Source organism: Cryptomeria japonica, chromosome 5 (assembly GCF_030272615.1).
Source record: "Cryptomeria japonica chromosome 5, Sugi_1.0, whole genome shotgun sequence".
Classification (NCBI taxonomy): Eukaryota; Viridiplantae; Streptophyta; class Pinopsida; order Cupressales; family Cupressaceae; genus Cryptomeria; species Cryptomeria japonica.
Window position 1 is genome coordinate 824,079,745 of NC_081409.1, and position 18,503 is coordinate 824,098,247.

Here is an 18,503-nt window from a genome sequence, read left to right on the forward strand (position 1 = left end):
CATTGCTTTTGCATTCCATGTTCTACATACAAGGATTAACTTCTCTCAACAAAGATGTACAAGTTCAATGAAACCTTCTCCCTTCAACACAAACATACAATGGCAATCTACAAGCATGCATAATCAAGACTGCAATTCAAACTACTACCATATCAATGCACTTTGGACTTCACTAGTTCATGGAGAGAAGTACAACAAATTCAAATCTTCATTGATTCCTAAGATTCATAAAAACTTTATGGCTTAAGATGTACAAGTCATCAATAAGCATGCAAATCACCAAACACTAAAAAAGAAATCGTGTAACTAATCCTTCATTTTGCATAACTTTGGGTATTCAGAATGTAATCAAGACGATGCTCTACAAGAAAGGGTGAAGTAATCTAGGCATGACCACACCATGATTCAACACAAAGAGTGGTTTTTCAAATCAAATTCAGCTAAGTTCTTCATAGGTGTAGCAGACACAATCGAAGCCACTGTTCTATGCATCGAAACAATATAAGCTTGTCTCATGTCTCAATCTTCCCTTGCTCAACAACTCTGCCAAGATACCTTGTGGATGGATGAAACTCTAGCAAAATGGCTTCGTGCAGATTGGCGCATGCACTCTTCAGCCATGCTGCACAACTTTGGCAGTCTACACTTCTACACAACAGCATTGTGAACTCTTACAACCTTTGCACATTGTGCACAACCTACACGTTGGTAGCACATGCATCTACACCTTACAATTAGTTGAGCTGCATACACAAATAACACTTGTTAGCACATTGGGGAAGGCTTTAGCTAACTATCTATTGTATAAATAAACATCCTTGCACATCCTAAAAACTAATATGCCGACTAGTGAACCTATGCCACACCTTTTTGTTAGCATCAATGACAGTCCCAAAGACACTGAGAGGGGGGGGGTGAATCAGTGTCTGACCGGTTAACAGAATATTAAAAGTTATTAAGAACTTTGCATCCCAAAACAGTGTACCGGTAAATAAGAATTAATGCAGCAAATAAGTATAACAGAGACAGCATAGAGAACACACCATAACATAAGATATTTAACGAGGAAACCCGGTGTGAGAAAAACCTCGATGGGATTTGTAACACACAATATTCACTCACTGGCCAATGAATAAATATTACTTACAATGAGGGGCCTGCACATGCAAGAAGGCCAACTGCCTAGAGATCACTGCTCAATAAGAGTCACACTGACTACAAAAGTGGATTATCAAATCCAATACAATGTACTGCTTCAAATCAGCATCAACTATGTCAGGTTCGATACCGGTTTAAGCTCAGTCTATAACCAAAACCTTATACAAAATTCGCCTTATGCATTCGCATACAATATCTTTCCTTTTCCTTGTTTCTTACATACATACATTTTCCGCACTATGCCTTTTTTTCTTTTCACAAAATGACTTACAAGATCTCATACATATATGAGTCTTTTACAATGTACCATGTCGGCTTTACAAAAAGATAATTACAATAAAATACAATAAACAAAAGTTTATTCCCTGTCGGCTGGAGTGCCGATACACATTGTAGCCGCTGCCAGTGAAGTGCCTGCCAGTGTATGTAGAAGTCTATGGCGGTGCCAATAACTGTCGGTGGCTTGCCAGATGGATGCCAGATGGTTGTCAGATGGTTGCTATCAATGAGAACATTAACTATTCTCATAAGAGTGTAGAATGCCAACAATCTCCCCCTTTGGCATTGATGGCAACACGCATGAGAAAAATCCAAAAACTGTTTTCAAAAATTGAACTCCAAAAAATTTCCAAAAAGATGTGCTCCCCCTGAGCAAATGGTCTCCTTTGAATAAGTATTTTTCTCTCCACTACTCCCCCTTTGACATCAATGACAAAGGTTGTCAAAAATAGTCAAACGAGTGCAAAAATTTCACCTCAAAGTCTGTAACTGGTTGGTTACAATCTGAAAGATGTCTGCCAAAACCAAATTTAGACTCTGCGTGAATCTTTTGTTGTCAGTCAAGGTTGCCTCAATCTATTGGATCGTGCCGGTGAGATAGTGCATGTGTTCTTCCGATGATCGTTCTCCTTGAAGTAATGCCTTAGAGATTTCATTTCTCAGAGAGATAAGATTGTCCAGCTTAGGACCAAGTTTTTTTTTAAGTTCCCGGGCATTTGACTTAATCCTTGCCTTCTCTTTCTCAAGTTTTTCTAATTTCTCCTCAAAACCTACTATTTCCTACTCAATAATTGATATAGGTCCGAATGAACCAATTATGTTATCAGCTATGTCATCGATTTCTTTTTGTGTTCTACTGATCTCCTTTTCTAAGTCCTCTGTCAAAAGGTGGGGTTTGCATGTTTCCCTGTAAAGCTCCTTGTACTCCAAAATTGTAGAGTTAAGTGCCGGTAATAATGTATCCAAGTGTTCTATACACTTCTTTATGGTGTCCTCAAAGAATTTGTTCTTCTCTTGTTCCACTTTCTCCCTAAATGTGTCCTCATTCACCTTGTCAATGGTTATTATATTATCAGCAATAAATTTGGACAGTGTGTCCAATTTTCCTATAGAATCCTTGATATGATCTATGTTACAGTTTGGTGCAATCAACTTCAGAACTGGTAAGGTGTTATCAATTGCCTTGTCGGCCAATGCATTGCAGTTCGTTATCTTCTTGATTGAATCCAAAAGTACCTCAGTAACATTAGTAGGTATGAATTCACTTGTAGATCTGTCGGATGTCTATCCAATTACCTTTATTACCTTTGTGCTTCCAACATTTGTAACCATTTTACTTGCATTTTCCTTTGGTGGATCAGTATGAGTCTGCATTTCAACCTACAAAGGTTTCTCAGATTGTTTTAATGTATCAGTGATTGTCGGTTTCTCTGATTCAGTGTGTACCTCTGCCTCAATAGGTTTTCCTGAAAGTTCAACTGCCGGCATCTCTGTCTCCGGTGGTCAATTTCTGACGGTTGCTCTGTTTGGGTTGGGATCTCAACTTCAACAGTTTCAACCGGTTTCTCAGCCATGTTGCCACTGTCAACATTATCTATCTTAACCTCTGAATTATCCTTATCTACAACAATATTTACTTCCTGAGTATCCACATTCATGGTAAAAAGTATCTCAGATTCAAAATTTATGTTATCATGTGTGATACCTTCAGTGTCAATAACCGGTGGATCATCTAAATGTACCAGTGCAATATCCAAAGGTGGTGGCGGTATATTGTCAGTGATCTTGATGTTTTGAATTCCACCAATCTTTCCTTTGCCCTTGTCCTTGTCCTTGTGATACACTTTGAATGTCTTTTTAGGTCAATTCATTTCCTCTTGTTTTTCCTTCTCCACAAAAAATATATCCCAATTATATGCAGTCTCATCTGCAATCTCTTTCACTCTTCCTGCCATTAAGCTTACTTGTCGATGCCCATTGGCAAAAACGGATCTGTTAGCCTCTGAAATTAAATTATCAATTTCCTCTTTTGAATTAACAGGATGTACAGCTAGAAGTTTTTCAATTTTCATTTTCTTGTCTAATTCCATCACTGCTATCCTTTTTGCTTCCAATCTTCTATAGAGTTCATTAGGTAAATCATCCACAACTTCAAGTATGATATTCTTCAATTTCTCTGCATCATAATCTACAAGAGCTCCTTCCAATTGTTTTCTTAAGTTCTCCATCTGTACTGATGTCAGAATCTTCCTCAAGTTGTTAGGCTTTTGAAAATAGAGGACCAGGCTCTGATACCAATTGTAAGAATCAATGACAGTGCCAAAGACACTGAGAGGGGGGGTGAATCAGTGTCTGATCGGTTAACAGAATATTTAAACTTATTAAGAACTTTGCATCCCAAAACAGTGTACCGGTAAATAAGAATTAATGCAGCAAATAAGAATAACAGAGACAACATAGAGAACACACCATAACATAAGATATTTAACGAGGAAACCCGGTGTGAGAAAAACCCAGTGGGATTTGTGACCCACAATATTCACTCACTGGCCAATGAATAAATATTACTTACAATGAGGGACCTGCACATGCAGGAAGGCCAACTACCTAGAGCTCACTGCTCAATAAGAGTCACACTGACTACAAAAGTGGATTATCAAATCCAATACAATGTACTGCTTCAAATCAGCAACAACTATGCCAGGTTCAGTACCGGTTTAAGCTCAATCTATAACCAAAACCTTATACAAAATTCGCCTTATGCATTCGCATACAATATCCTTCCTTTTCCTTATTTCTTACATACATACATTTTCCGCACTATGCCTTTTTTTCTGTTCACAAAATGACCTACAAGATCTCATACATATATGAATCATTTACAATGTACCATGTCGGCTTTACAAAAAGATAATTACAATAAAATACAATAAACAAAAGTTTATTCCCTATCGGTTGGAGTGCCGGTATGCATTGTAGCCATTGTCGGTGAAGTGTCTGCCGGTGGATGTAGAAGTCTATGCCAATGCCGGTAATTGTCGGTGGCTTGCCAGATGAATGCCAGATGGTTGCCAGATGGCTGCCATCAATGACAACATCAACTATTCTCATAAGAGTGTAGAATGCCAACACTTTTGACCTCATCTGGTTGAACTCCAAGGTTTCTGGGAAATCAGGTAGATCAAGGGAACATGCATTCCCACCAACTCTCCTATAACATATTGTACATTCACACACTATCAATGAAGATAACCTATTTCTCACCCCAGTCACATGCTTTGTCTTCTCTTGGCCTGCTTCTCTTGTAAAGCTTCCACGCCAATAAGCGCCAAATGCACATACCTATTTTTACTTACACTGCTTCATAGCCTTGCTGCTACATTTACAAGGTTTTTCTTCAACCACGAACAGAATTTGGATCAGCTTTCTAGAGTAATATACATTTGCTGCTGTAAAATGCACCTTTTTCCAAACTGGCATGTTGTTTGGATGCCATATGATGCAGGCTTTTCCCGATTGGCCATATGGTTGTGCTAAGTTTTTCAGACAAGTGTACGGTCAATTTCCATACATTACAGATTTGTCCAGAATCCAGATTGCATGTGTTTAAAGAAGATAGAGAAAACTATTTGATCAATGAAAATTACACATACTAAACGAGAAATTATTTATTATATTGTTGACCTTATTATAATCTTGTTACCTTGGAGAGGTTTGTACATTGCAAACTAAGTGTTCTATTGAGCATATGGACATTGGAGAGCTATCATCTGACCATTGGTAGCAGGTAATTTGAACCCTACAATGTGGATTATGGTCTGTTGTGCAGTGAAACCTTTTGTGGGTTGAAGGCCAACTGCCAATGAATGAGGAGTCTGTTAGTTAACCAAACAAGCATGATAAGGTCCAATTTTTATGAAGTTTGTAAAAAACAAAATCAACTTTACTAAAACACTTGTACCTCGCTAGGTTTACCTGATACATTGCTGGTAAAAGAACTCACATTTATTTATAAGGCAAGGTAATCAATGGATAATTCATTACATATTGGCCAAAGTTGCAAAGTATGATCAAAAGAATGAGGGCTGGCAAACACCATTAAAGAGTGTTTCTACTACATCTTCAAATTTAGTCCTTTGAAAGTTGTAAAACCCACAGCCATGGTGCTGGAATATAGAAAGGTTACGGGCATCTTCAGTGACAAAAGAATTAGGATGAGATGCATGGGAGAAGCTGGATTTAAAAATAAGGCAGCCAAGCCAATGTTAATAGCACTAGCAAAGGATAAGAGGAAATACTTTCCTGAATATAAAATGGAAGATGCAAACTAAGCTTAAGACATGATTGGTAAGGGGGCTACCAAAGCTGTCTCCCTCATGACCAAAAGTTTACACTTCAGTTGTGATAAGGTCAAAAGTGATTCTAAATGAAATCTACCTCACAAGACAATTAAAGAGTGTAACCATAAGGTATGATCAAGCATCGAGATGAGAAGGACCATGCATGGAAACTTTCACCTCATTGGCTCAGCCATACAAATCACCACATATTCCCACCTTGCTGGCTGATCGTTTTCCACAAGGTCCTGGCACTACAGGAAGAAAAGACAATATTTTTAAGGCATCAGGAAATCGGTCCCTGCCATATGCATTTTCTGGTTAAACATGTTGACTGCATTGAAAGACAACTTAGGGAACTGCTAAACCAGCAATAGTAACAATTCCACCAAGTACAAGAATATCAGATTAAGATTTTTGAGGCTCTGACGATGGTTTGGAAGTTTACTCTCAAATGAATTCATTAAGCAATGTTAAGGAATTGGAAGTAACTCTATGAGGCCAGGACCAGCTTGAATAGATTGATGTATAACACTTCTAGTTCAGCCTTTCACACACCAGCCATATTCCATATTTCCAGTCAAGCTCATATAACGGAACTTGGGTTTAGCAACATTGGGTTCACTCCAAAATGAAACAATATGATGTAAGAAACCCTACTTATTCTGCCCTTAATTTTTCAGTTTCTGAAGGTTTGACATTTTAACAAACACTTGGCATGCTAGCTCAAAGAAGTCTGATTTCTGAGTTTTTGTTTGTGTTTGTTGTTTGTTTTCAATGCCAAAACTTAGTGGAATCATGTAGAAAAAAAAAAAAAAAGAATGCATTAACCAATAGCAAGAATTTTCACATCCAACTTCACTTATTAGCAATATATCAGATCTGAATACATTACTTATCAGGTCTGTTACAGAAGTTTTTAGACTGATAACAATCATATAAAATGAGTCTACAATAAGCAAACAAACTACAGATATGGATTCTCAACATACCCATTTGCTTGATACTTCATTTGGACTCAATATGATCACATATAATCCAATGTATGGCTGATATAGTTGCCTTCAAACTCTGCTGGACAAGTTCTGATTTTTCTGCAGACTCTACTGATGTGGACAACCCTAAAATCTTCCACAACACACCCTATGATGGTATCCAAAGATACAGCTGAGCCTGGGAATGAGGCAATGAATCCCTAGGTACAAGATGTGCCAATAAAATGCCAAAAATAATCACCAACCCTCTGAACAGAAGTCTTAAATGAAATTGCAGAATTCTGAAACACAATTCTGCCCGTGATTGATGCCAATGTGTCCAGACCAGAGAATGGAAAATCGCCCCGGACTCACCAAACTCGGCGAGTCCGAGTCCGATTTATGCCCCCCAAGTCTAGTGAGCTCAGACTCGGACTCGTCCCTAGGTACAAGATGTGCCAATAAAATGCCAAAAATAATCACCAAACCCTCTGAACAGAAGTCTTAAATGAAATTGCAGAATTCTGAAACACAATTCTGCCCGTGATTGATGCCAATGTGTCCAGACCAGAGATCGGAAAATCGCCCCGGACTCACCAAACTCGGCGAGTCCAGTGCTTGAAACTCAGCCGCTGGCTGGGTTCAATAAAATGACAAAAAAAAACATTTTAAAAAGATTTTTTTAAATGAATGACCTCGTCTTTGTTCACTACAACAACTGCCTGAGAATGAGAAAAATTAGGGTTACAACATGTCAGCCAATAGAAAAATAACACCCGACGCCTTTATTAAATAATAAAAGTCTTTTTGGCCTCGCGGGGCGCTACCCCTCGACCCCGCAAGGGGCGATGCCCCTTGACCCCACCTCGGGGGTGCTACCCCCAAACCCCTGTCAAAAAATATGGGGGAAAACTGCGTCAATAGAAGTAGGGAAAATATAACCTCCGAGCCTTACACTAATTGGATCGACCAAGTAGATATAGAGGCTGAGACTGTAGCCATGGCAGAGGACGAGCGGAGAGCACGAGCAGAGACAGGAGATTCAAAGGTAGATAGTGACATAGATGCTCCTGATGTTGGTGAGCATGGCATGGTGTCACGAGGAGCGCCTATGGCTGTCGAATCATCTAGGACCTACCTTAGACGCCTTCACAGGGGGTCGGGGCTGGAGGGTGCAGGCTCCTCTGAGCCATAGACTTGTAGTTGTATTTACCTTTGGTATTTGTATGGAACATTTGATGATGATCATATGATGACATGGATTTTTTATTCCATGAGTTTTGTAATATTGTATACATGTGACAATATTTATATATCTATGTGTTATTTCCTTCAGCTACAATTTGCGTTTATGCTTATGTGATTGATGTATACTTGTGTATGTAATCAAATGAGCCGAGCTTGATGATGTTATTGTGTCTTTAAGGTGTGTTCAATAAAGGGTGCATGAAACAAGTTTTAAATCTTTAAAAATCTCTAAATTTCTTGAGTTTTTCACTTTCCCGAGTCCAGCCGAGTCTGACTCCAAGTCCCGAGTCTGAGTCCAGGTCGGCCTTGCCGAGTCCGAGTCCCATTTCTTTGGTCTAGACTCCAAATGCCTGCCAAAACCTTCAAATCTGAATCCCTTAGTCTTCAACCTGCAAATAATCTTCAAACCCTAGTTGGCTGAAGCTCCAATAACACCATAAATCTGCAAATATGCTCAATAGTTGGTTTTTCACCCAATCCACTGATTTCCAAGGTTTTTCGTCCTCAAAAATGGCTGCACCTGTTGTAAACAGCTGAATATGGAGAAATATCAATTATCATAAACCAGCATAATGAACCTTGGAGAAGATAGAGTAACCTTTATTATGAATCCTTACACCACTTTTGGACCCCAAATCACATTATATGATTGTAATATTTTTTTAAGCCTCCTCAAGTGGCCGTCCCACTCCTAGGAGTGAAATATTTCATTTTCAATTTCTTTTAACTTTTCCCCCCATAAAGTCACTATAATTTTTTCTCTTTTATTTTTTTTTGTGACTTTATAATTTATCTCCAAAAAAGTGACTTTATAATATTTTATTATTTTAGATAAGTCACTTTTAATTAAATTAATTAAAAAACCAAGTAATCCTTTTGTTTCAATTTTTGTGGACAAATTTATAAATAATTAATTACTCCTCGCTGAAAAATGGGGACATCACATATGAGATATATTAACTCTAGAAAACAAATGACTTCTTAATTATAGAAGTGCAATCGTGTAGGTGCAGGCCCAAGCTGCTTGACAAGCTTTCTGTGAAACCCTGCTCATCTCATTGAATTGTATGCTGTTTTGAAACATTTGAATTTAAGAATTCTCAAAAACTTTAAGATATTTTTTTAATTTCTTTGGTTGCTTTATACGTATGGAAGTCAAAATTATGTAAAATGATGAACCAAAAGCTTACCAGTTGTGAGTTCAGTCTCAAGAATATTGCGCTCTATTTTAGATTTTTAAAACATGCTATGAATCTCAAAGTTTAAATCAAGCATTATTTTATGAGAGAAATCATGGCAGTCATGATTTCATTCTAAGTTGATACTCAACGAAGATAACAAATATTTAAGACGACAGTAATTTTGACTCTTTTGTTGGACACAACAGTTTAAATTTCAAAGTTTCTTCTTAAGGAAGGTGCGCAATTCCAACTCAAACTTGTGACTACCACCTCAAGTGAGATTACCTCGTAGGAAGCCTAGGAATTGCCAAGCCCATAATGATTTTCTTTAATGAATATTGAAATTTTAAGAAAAATTCCTGAGTTCTAAATCTTGAGATTTGTAGAATTATGATATGGAATTTCTATCTTGCATTAATTTTCCCCCCACTTCATTTTACAGGCCATGAAAAATAATAAGTGTCCATATGGTTAAACCAAACAAGATTCACACTCTGTCAGGGACTCCTTCTGCAAATTAGTATGATATATATTATAAATCATGCATCTGACCCCAAAATGTATTTCATGGATACTGTAAATCAAAAGCCAAATATCTACATCAAGCAAGTCCCAAAAAGGTACCTCTGGCTGTCTCCAATACTCTTTGAACATGGATGGACTTTTAACACAGATTTCACCTGCGCCTGGTTCATTATGATTATCTGAAGTTTCTGATATTATTTTGACCTGCAATAGTTGAAATAAGAGTACGATAAAATTGTTTGAAACATATCATTCAGAATGTACCAGTAAAATTTTCCTTTCAATTAAAAAAAGAAAGAGAATGGTTTGCAAGGAATAGTTTGATAAGTAATATCAAATACAGGTCCATTGTAATAATAACAATAAAAAGGTAAGAAACTAATGTGTAGGAAGCAATGAAAATTCCAGATGCCACCATGGAGATTTTAGTAAGACGCCCTCAGTAATAGTATGATAAATCTCCCATCATATTATAGATAATACACCTAACATTCTTTCGAAGATTAACACTCTAAGCTATAAAATGGTTGATCGGTAATATTGATGAAAAAAATGGTATATACAAAAATGAAAAGATTGAGATCCATTTAAGGAGCTTGTGAACCTTGCGCACATACTGTCAAATGAACATAACAAATGTAATTATAAAGATAATAGTGTTGCCTTGGGGTAGCTAAAGAAACTCAATGACGGAGAAAAAAGGCTCTACAAGGACCCAGAAAATTTCCACTCAATTTTTCCATAGGGATGGAGATCACAATAAACAATAGCGCAAAAGTCCCTTTTATTCTTAAACGAATAACAGCAAACATAAACAAAGACATAAGGAAGCTACAATCTTTGGGAGATTCAATAAAAGCATTCCTTATTTTGAACAAGGAAACAACTCTAAATTCTAATGCAATTTACAACCAATTATATCTTGATTCTAGAATTGACACAGGTTTCTATTTGAGATTAATTTACATTTATTTATAAATCACAAGAAACTACAAGACGTAAATGTCATAGGCAATGAAACTGTAAACAACATGAAAGATGGTTTAATTGTGACCTATTATATTTATGAATCCCAATCGTAATTATATGCATTTCATCAGAAATAATATAATGTTAAACACAATGTAGAGTATACTTTGTAAACAGACATCGATTGCTATCTAACAATGTAATAACACCATATTGCTTATCTTTAAAAAGTAACTTACAATTAAGCTGCAATCACCTTATAATTTCCCCATCCAATAATAAATAAAAGTCGCACTCATAGAAATGTGTGCCATCCAATTCGCTCAAAATCTGTCTATTCAATCTTCCAACACATTGATAGGTTGATCATCTTGGGTAGCTGCTCCTTTTCATGGGATACTCTTATCATTGTTACAGAGTTCCCACCATCCTTGTTGGCAGCTATGGTTACATTTCCTGTTTCCCATTATCATCTTATCAGCCTGCTGATTTAATGGTTATCCACAAGTCAAATGCTTCACCTGTCACTATTGCTGACCTAGATGCTGGACGATATCTATTTAAATATCATATTTCTTTCAGATCATCTGTTGATTTTGAACACCCCCCTGAAGGCTTTAAAGTTACAAAAAAACATGACTAGTAATGACTCAACTAAACTGTAAATAATAGTAGTTAAATGTCATTTCAAGAATCAAATCTCCTAATTTGCGATAGTTTATCCTGGCACCTTGTTGGTGCATGCTCTCTCTCTCAGTCTTGCACCTTTGTGTTCATGACCCTTCAACTTATACTGAAACAATGCAACTGTGAATGACTTGCAGGCATGTAGCATTTTTATTAGCATGAAAAACTCACTCCACTTTCATAAAATAATACAACCACAATTAATTTTCACTGGCTTGGAAGTTGCAACTTAAACAGTGATTCTCAAGACTTACCGTCTCCTCAAAGGAATTTTTCTCTATGGTAGTGGCCTGCATGATCAAGTATTTGCAACTGTGAATGACTTGAGGGCATGTAGCATTTTTATTAGCATGAAACACTCACTCCACTTTCATAAAATAATACAACAACAATTAATTTTCATTGGCTTGGAAGTTGCAACTTAAACAGTGATTCTCAAGACTTACCGTCTCCTCAAAGGAATTTTTCTCTATGGTAGTGGCCTGCTTCTTCCAACATAGCTACTAAAAGGTTTTCCTTGAACCATGTGCAAGAATGAACATCCCAAGATGGAATATGTGACCCATTATTCTACAACTACAATCGATGTCACAAGGTTCATGTTCATGTTCAAGTTTGGTAAAGATCAAATCCTGGAAAGATAAAATTTGAAAAAGAAAAATAATTGTGATTAAATTCAGCTGGTCTAAATTTGCGAATTTAGATTAATATAATAAATAAATTCACAAAATTGTTAAAAGAGGTAAACATTATTAAAAATCTAAATTGAATATTTTAAAATACTAAATTTTAGTATACTGTATCCTAAAATAAAAAACACAAAATATAAAAATATAACATATTAAATTTTGTAAAACAAAAAAAAGTGAAAATAAATAGAACAATTGTTGCTGACATTTTAAAATATAATGTATTAGATGTTTTTAAAACATAAAGCAAAAATAATAATAATAAAAAGGCAACAACTAATGAAAACAGACAACCTAAACACAAGCAAACAAAACCAACCTTTGTGTTCCATAGTCATTAAGTTGTCTCTTGCAAATGAAATGATGAATCCATGATGGCATGAATCTTACAGTTGACTAATGTCTCTTCTTCCTTGGACCACACCAACACTAATTTTGCATAGCCTGGACTCTGCAAAGTGACCACCACATCTATGAAATGTGTGCCAACAACCAACAAACTCAACCCATTGTTTTCGAATAACCCACAAGGACAATCTATCAACACCTATCGATAGGTAATGTCTCAACTGTCGACAACACACTTTCATAGGTGGCAAAACAAACAAACATTCACAGACAGTACAAAAAACATGAATACCCACAAAATTATAGTGGAACAGCGAAACTTACTAATATGTTTTTAAATGTGTGCAACTGTTAATTTTACAAAAAAAACTGAAAAACCCAAATCAAAAATGCTTTTCTAACTATATTTCATCTTTTAAGAAAACATAATCCCTTTTCCATACAAATTTTAGGGCAAAATGAAATGATGTAATTGTGTTTTCTTAACTTTTCCAGATTTCAAACCTCATCAATTAAATTTGGTGAACCATGAAACATAGACTACAATAACTACAAATATCTTAAAACTTGAAAGAATTGAAGCATAACTTATGCCACAATTGCCCTTAATGTGTTTTGGCATCTTTGTTTATCTTTGTTCAATTTATGGGACAAAGATGTTCTTCCTTCTCCTTTGCTTATAAATTGTTCCCACTGTGGAGAGCTTGCCAAATTAGGAGACTTGTAGGCATGCAACATTCAAGTAATTCAAAACTTCACTACATGTTGGTAGTGTAGCCCCATTTTCATAGGTTTGGAAGTTGCACTTTGGAAGTGATTATCAAACTTGCACTTTGCTTGTAAGACATGTTTTTTTAAATAGCAGCAAACTAGCACAGCCCCATCATGCCACCAACTGATTTGAAATCTAATACAAATCTAGCAAACACGATATCTAATACGAAGTTTTGCAAGTACAAGCTATGAAATCGGTTTCCAATATCTTAATGAGATAAATACACAGAATTTTGTACATGAACAAAGTTGAATCAATATTATTAATCAATAAGACTTGCAATAGTTTTACAAAGATGTGAGTATTTATAAACTAGCTTAAACTAGGAGTATACCAACAAGTGTCACTCAACCATGACAAGTGTTTAAGTGCCTCAACTTGTACTAGAGAATGTTTCCAACAATAATCCTATAGCTAACTACTTAAAGTTTATAGGAAATCTCAAACTAGGAGCCTACACATTAGGTGATGTCAGATGGAATAACCAATATTTCAATTTATTTAACTACAATGTGAAAATATGAACTATAGGAAATACAATCATCCTACATCCCATCTATTCTAGGTATTCTTTACGTATCCCATTCAATGACCTACTTCTTCCAACACAAATACACCAAGGTTTCCTTTTCTACAATGAGTCCAAGGTGAAGATCTCAACAATGGTGCAGTTCAGATCATATGGGTAGACCTATCATTTTTTTAGTCTGTTGGGTTGGAAATCAATCTCGAGCTATGCTTGGATAATCTATTGCTATGTAATCAATTGTATTTGAACCCATGTAGAGGGAACCTAGAGCTTGTCCTATATTTCCCTCCCACTTGATGTTCGGAGGAATGCTTTCATACTCACTTCTCTTGCCCTACCCATTGCTCTACATAATCTATCCCATTGCTTGGTCTTGTTCTATTCTATCGATGGTAACATATTGTTTGAAACCATCAATTGCATAAATGTGTGTTGGGATTTGGTGGACTCCAATACGCAAGGAGCAGGGTGTGGGGCACTACCTGGGCTATATGATGGGTACTATTGAGTTGTGTTTAATTGAGTTCCTTACTTCCTCGAGTTCATCTGTGTCTCATACCAAATTACATCTGCTCTGATCAATTGATGCCTAGAATTGAATAGGGTCATCTAATTCATGTCTTTCTGTCCAACTTTAAACATGTGTTCTTCCTTGTCCCCGCCTTGCCTCGCATTTCCTGTCCCATACTCCCTACTCTAGAAATGTGCTTTTTAGTGTATGTAGTTTGCAATCTATTCTTTGTTTAATAGCTTAGTTAGGTAGGGTTGATTGGCAATGATGGTCCAAATTATGATAGCAAAGAGGCTATGATGTTCAATCTAATAATCTGGGGTGAAGTATTCATTATGCCCTAAGTTGAGTTTGGCTATGTACACTTACCACTCGGGTAGTTTTATTAAATCTACCTCCCACCCACAACTACCTAATGTCTCTGGGATGAGTGGGAATAAGTATCGGGTGGGTAATAAGTAGTGGGTGGGTGAATATAGTTTTAGGACCTGTTATCACAAAAGTTTGCACCTCGGGGTTCTGGAGTTTCGAGGAATAGAGGAGGCAAGGAAAAGGAGAGACTTAGCAAAGGAACTTTGCAACCTCAGGGTTCCGGAGTTCCAGAAAACTAGAAAAGGACAGCAAGGAAGGGACTTCGGAACCTCGAGGATCCGGAGTTCCTGGGAACAGAGAAGGAGGCAAGGAAAAGGAGATACTTAGCAAAGGAACTTCGGAACCTCGGGGTTCTGGAGTTCCGGGAAGGGAAAGGGTCAAGGGGAGGAACATTGGAACCTCGGGGTTCCGAAGTTTGGAAAAAAAAAGAAGATAAGGCAAAGAGAAAGAACCTCAGAACCTCGAGGTTCCGAAGTTCCGAGGAACAGGAAAGAAAAGGAAGCAAAGAGAAGGGACTTCTCTAAACAAGACAACACTTCACAATTCCTAATTCCATTGCTCTTCTCCCTGATCAACTAGGGCAGTGTCGGTCCATGGATCGTATCTCTGATCGGTTCTCTCTAATGGACCAAGGGTGTCATAAAATGACAACATTTTTGGCGATTTCAACGGGATGCTTACTTGCTAAGCATTAAGTCCAGAAGCCTTGAGCATCCATTGGGCACTGAGTCATTGAAAAGACCCAAAACATGTGTGTGCCATCACTTGGAGGAAAACTGGAAACTAGAGCGCACACCCTCTTAAGGAGAATGCGGCAGGTGCACAAGCACTTATGAAAGCAAAACAACCTTTAGTCTAATATTTACATAGTCATCAACACCCTCTTCAAAAGCAGGGCTTGAGATGAATCCCATTCACTCGGATTGGAAGAACTTCGCCATCAAGCTTGGAGAGATGAAATGCATTGGCTTCCTTGAAACTAGTGATGACATATGGACCACTCCAGATAGCATCAAATTTGGAGTGTCGCCCAGCTTTGGTTCTGTCTACATCCCACTTGAGAACTAGATCTCCCTCTTTGAAGACTCTTTTAGTAGCCTTTTTGTCAAAAACTTTCTTGACCATTGGCTTCCTTGCAACTAGTGATGACATATGGACCACTCCAGATAGCATCAAATTTGGAGTGTCGCCCAGCTTTGGTTCTGTCTACATCCTACTTGAGAACTAGATCTCCCTCTTTGAAGACTCTTTTGGCAGCCTTTTTGTCAAAAACTTTCTTGACCTGCTCTTGATGAGTCTCAAGTGTATTCATAGCCTGACTTCTAACCTCTTCCAGCTCCATCAGCTCGGCTAGCCTTACTGTCATGGCATCATTCTCTGTCAATTCTAGCTGATGTGCTAGTTCAAGAGAGGGTAACTCTAGGAAAGTTGGGAGTCTTGCTTCTTTCCCATATACCAGCATGAAAGGGGAGTTACCAATCTCCCTCTTGGTGTGATCCTATCAGCCCACAAGGCTGTCCTCAACTTAGTATGCCATGCCCTCTGATTGTCTTCAATCGTCCTTTTAATTATCGTGATGAGGTTCTTGTTGGAAGATTCAGCTAGCCATTACCCTAAGGGTAATAGTTGGATGACGTCTTCAAGTATACACCGTTCTTAACTGCCCAAGAACTAATTTGGGTTCCAACGAATGCTCTGGCATTGTCTGATATGATGGTGGAGGGGACAGTGAATCTTGTCACAATTCCATCAAGGAATTCCAACACTGAGGCCTCAGTGGCATCCCTCAATGCGACTACCTTTGTCCACCTAGTGAAGTAATCTGTTGCGGCCAAGATCCACTTGTGGCCAACACTAGAAAGTGGATTTATCATGCCAATGAAGTCTAAACACCATTGTGCGAATGGTTGATCTGCTTGGATGGGGTGAAGAGGTAGGGCAGCTAGTCTTTGCTTTCCAGAGAAGAGAGCACATTTCTTGCAACTCTTCATCCATCTATGCGAGTCACTGAATAACGATGGCCAGTAATAACCAGCCCTCATTATTTTGATATTCGTAGTCCTTGCAGAGAAGTGGCCCCCTGAAGAGCCATCATGAAATTCTTCTAGCAATCTGCTGACTTGATTTTGCTCAATACATCTCAACAAGACTCCATTAGAGTCTTTTCGAAAAAGAGTGCCATTCACTAAGACATAGGGAATGGACTGCAACCTGAAATGCCTTCTTTTGGTCCGGTCCAGACCTTGGGGGTATCTACCTTCCATTAAGAAGGTGGCCATGTCACTTACCCAACTGAATTGAGAGTCGTTGCTAGTGTAATGGACACCCTAGAATGCCCAAAAACTAAACCAACTGCTGATAGGAATTTAGTCAAACAGTTTGCATCCAACTCCTTATTTCTCCGTTTAATGTTTAAACCTCTTATGGCTTTGGAAATGAAATGTTTGTTTGTTTTTAAGTCTTTGCATAGGTTTAAAATCACATAACATGAACTAGAAGGAAATTACAGTAATATGCAACATGAAGATTGAACTACTGCTGATATGATATTATTTCCAGAATTAATAAAGTCAAATACATAGCAGATTTTTCAACTCACTAAATACTCCAGCATTTTTGACATAATGTTCCAACAATGACTTCCCATCTTGCTGCTACAATAACATGAATAGTGTCGTGCTACAGCAACGTGAATAGTGTCGCGCTACAATAGCGTGAATAGTGTCGTGCTATAGTAACGTGAATAGTGTTGCGCTACAGTGCTACTACAGTATTAATTAGTCTTCAATCAGTCCAATATCTTCATAAAATCATCCCTTCAGAATGGCATAAGCATTGGTCAAGAAGTGAAGAAGGTATGAGCAAAACACCAAATCTACCTGTAGCTGGAGATGCACCCAATCTGCCTGTTAATGAAGCTGATAGCAATGGATTTCAAAGGCCAAACCCCAAGGGAATGACGTCTAGAATGTCACAAGAGAGGATAGACGTCCTCTAATGCCAAGAACGGATCTGCAACTCACACATCAATTTCTTCTCATATTCAACATGCTGAATGAAGCCACAAAAGCTTCCTTTTATTCTTTCTCCAAGGGTCGACACAACTCACCTGAGCAATGTGGGATAAAAGATGTGCAATATAAAACATATTAAAATATTCACTTATGTCTCCCTTGGGTGCCCCTTTGATTTGCACACATCCCCATAAAATAAATACTAAAGTAACACTTTAATATTTTACAATTAAATTAAATGTTACTTTAATAACACTTCAAGCATTAAAATATATTAGCAATTGGACTCCGAATAGCGCGAGTGATAGCTCGTCGAAAAGCTCTCGCCGACGAGTATCGAATCCAATAACCAAAACTAGCTTTCGTTGTGTCCTGTTGACTTACTAAAAATAGTAAGTATGCCTGAAACCAAGTAAATCAACTCCGTTTTGGCCCAAACTGGAAATGACTAGGCCAAAACACTCTAGGATCCCCTTAAACCCTTTGTTAGCCCTCGGGACCATGTAGAGCTAGGCTAACACACATACACTTGGTCAACTGCTAAAGTGGGGACATTACAGTCCGCCCCCCTTGAAATTGCTTGTCCTCAAGCAATCTCAGTCCAGCCTGCTGTATCACCTGCTCATTCTCCCATGTAGCATCTTCCTCTGGCAGGTCTCTCCATCTGACCAAATACTCCTTCACTATCCTGTTTCTGAGTTTCCTCTCTTTGGTGTTTAGAATAGCCTCAGGTACTAACACGAGCTTCCCCTCCTCATCCAAAGGGGGTAAATCTGCACAAGGTACTACACTCTGACCAATGGCTTTCTTAAGCCTAGACACATGAAATACATTGTGTACTCGACTGCCCTCTGCAAGCTCAAGCTCATGGGCGACTTTGCCCACTTTGCGAATCACCCTGTAGGGA

The 18,503-nt window shown here is 37.8% G+C and overlaps 1 protein-coding gene across 4 annotated transcripts in view; it reads right to left on the reverse strand.

Annotated features, from left to right (window-relative positions):
* Positions 1 to 18,503, reverse strand: part of LOC131075155 (protein ACCELERATED CELL DEATH 6) — a 130,378-nt gene that overhangs the window by 37,381 nt on the left and 74,494 nt on the right. Inside the window, exons 2-5 of one of the 4 annotated variants that reach the window (XM_059221774.1) lie at positions 12,367 to 12,498; positions 11,805 to 11,990; positions 11,613 to 11,648; positions 9,802 to 9,906 (exon numbers count right to left, since the gene is read on the reverse strand). In XM_059221774.1, the coding sequence (XP_059077757.1) occupies positions 9,802 to 9,831 (30 nt within the window). In that variant the 5' untranslated portion in view covers positions 9,832 to 9,906; positions 11,613 to 11,648; positions 11,805 to 11,990; positions 12,367 to 12,498. The remainder of the gene's footprint in view (positions 1 to 9,801; positions 9,907 to 11,612; positions 11,649 to 11,804; positions 11,991 to 12,366; positions 12,499 to 18,503) is intronic. The other 3 variants (XM_059221776.1, XM_059221775.1, XM_059221773.1) reach the window with 3 other exon arrangements.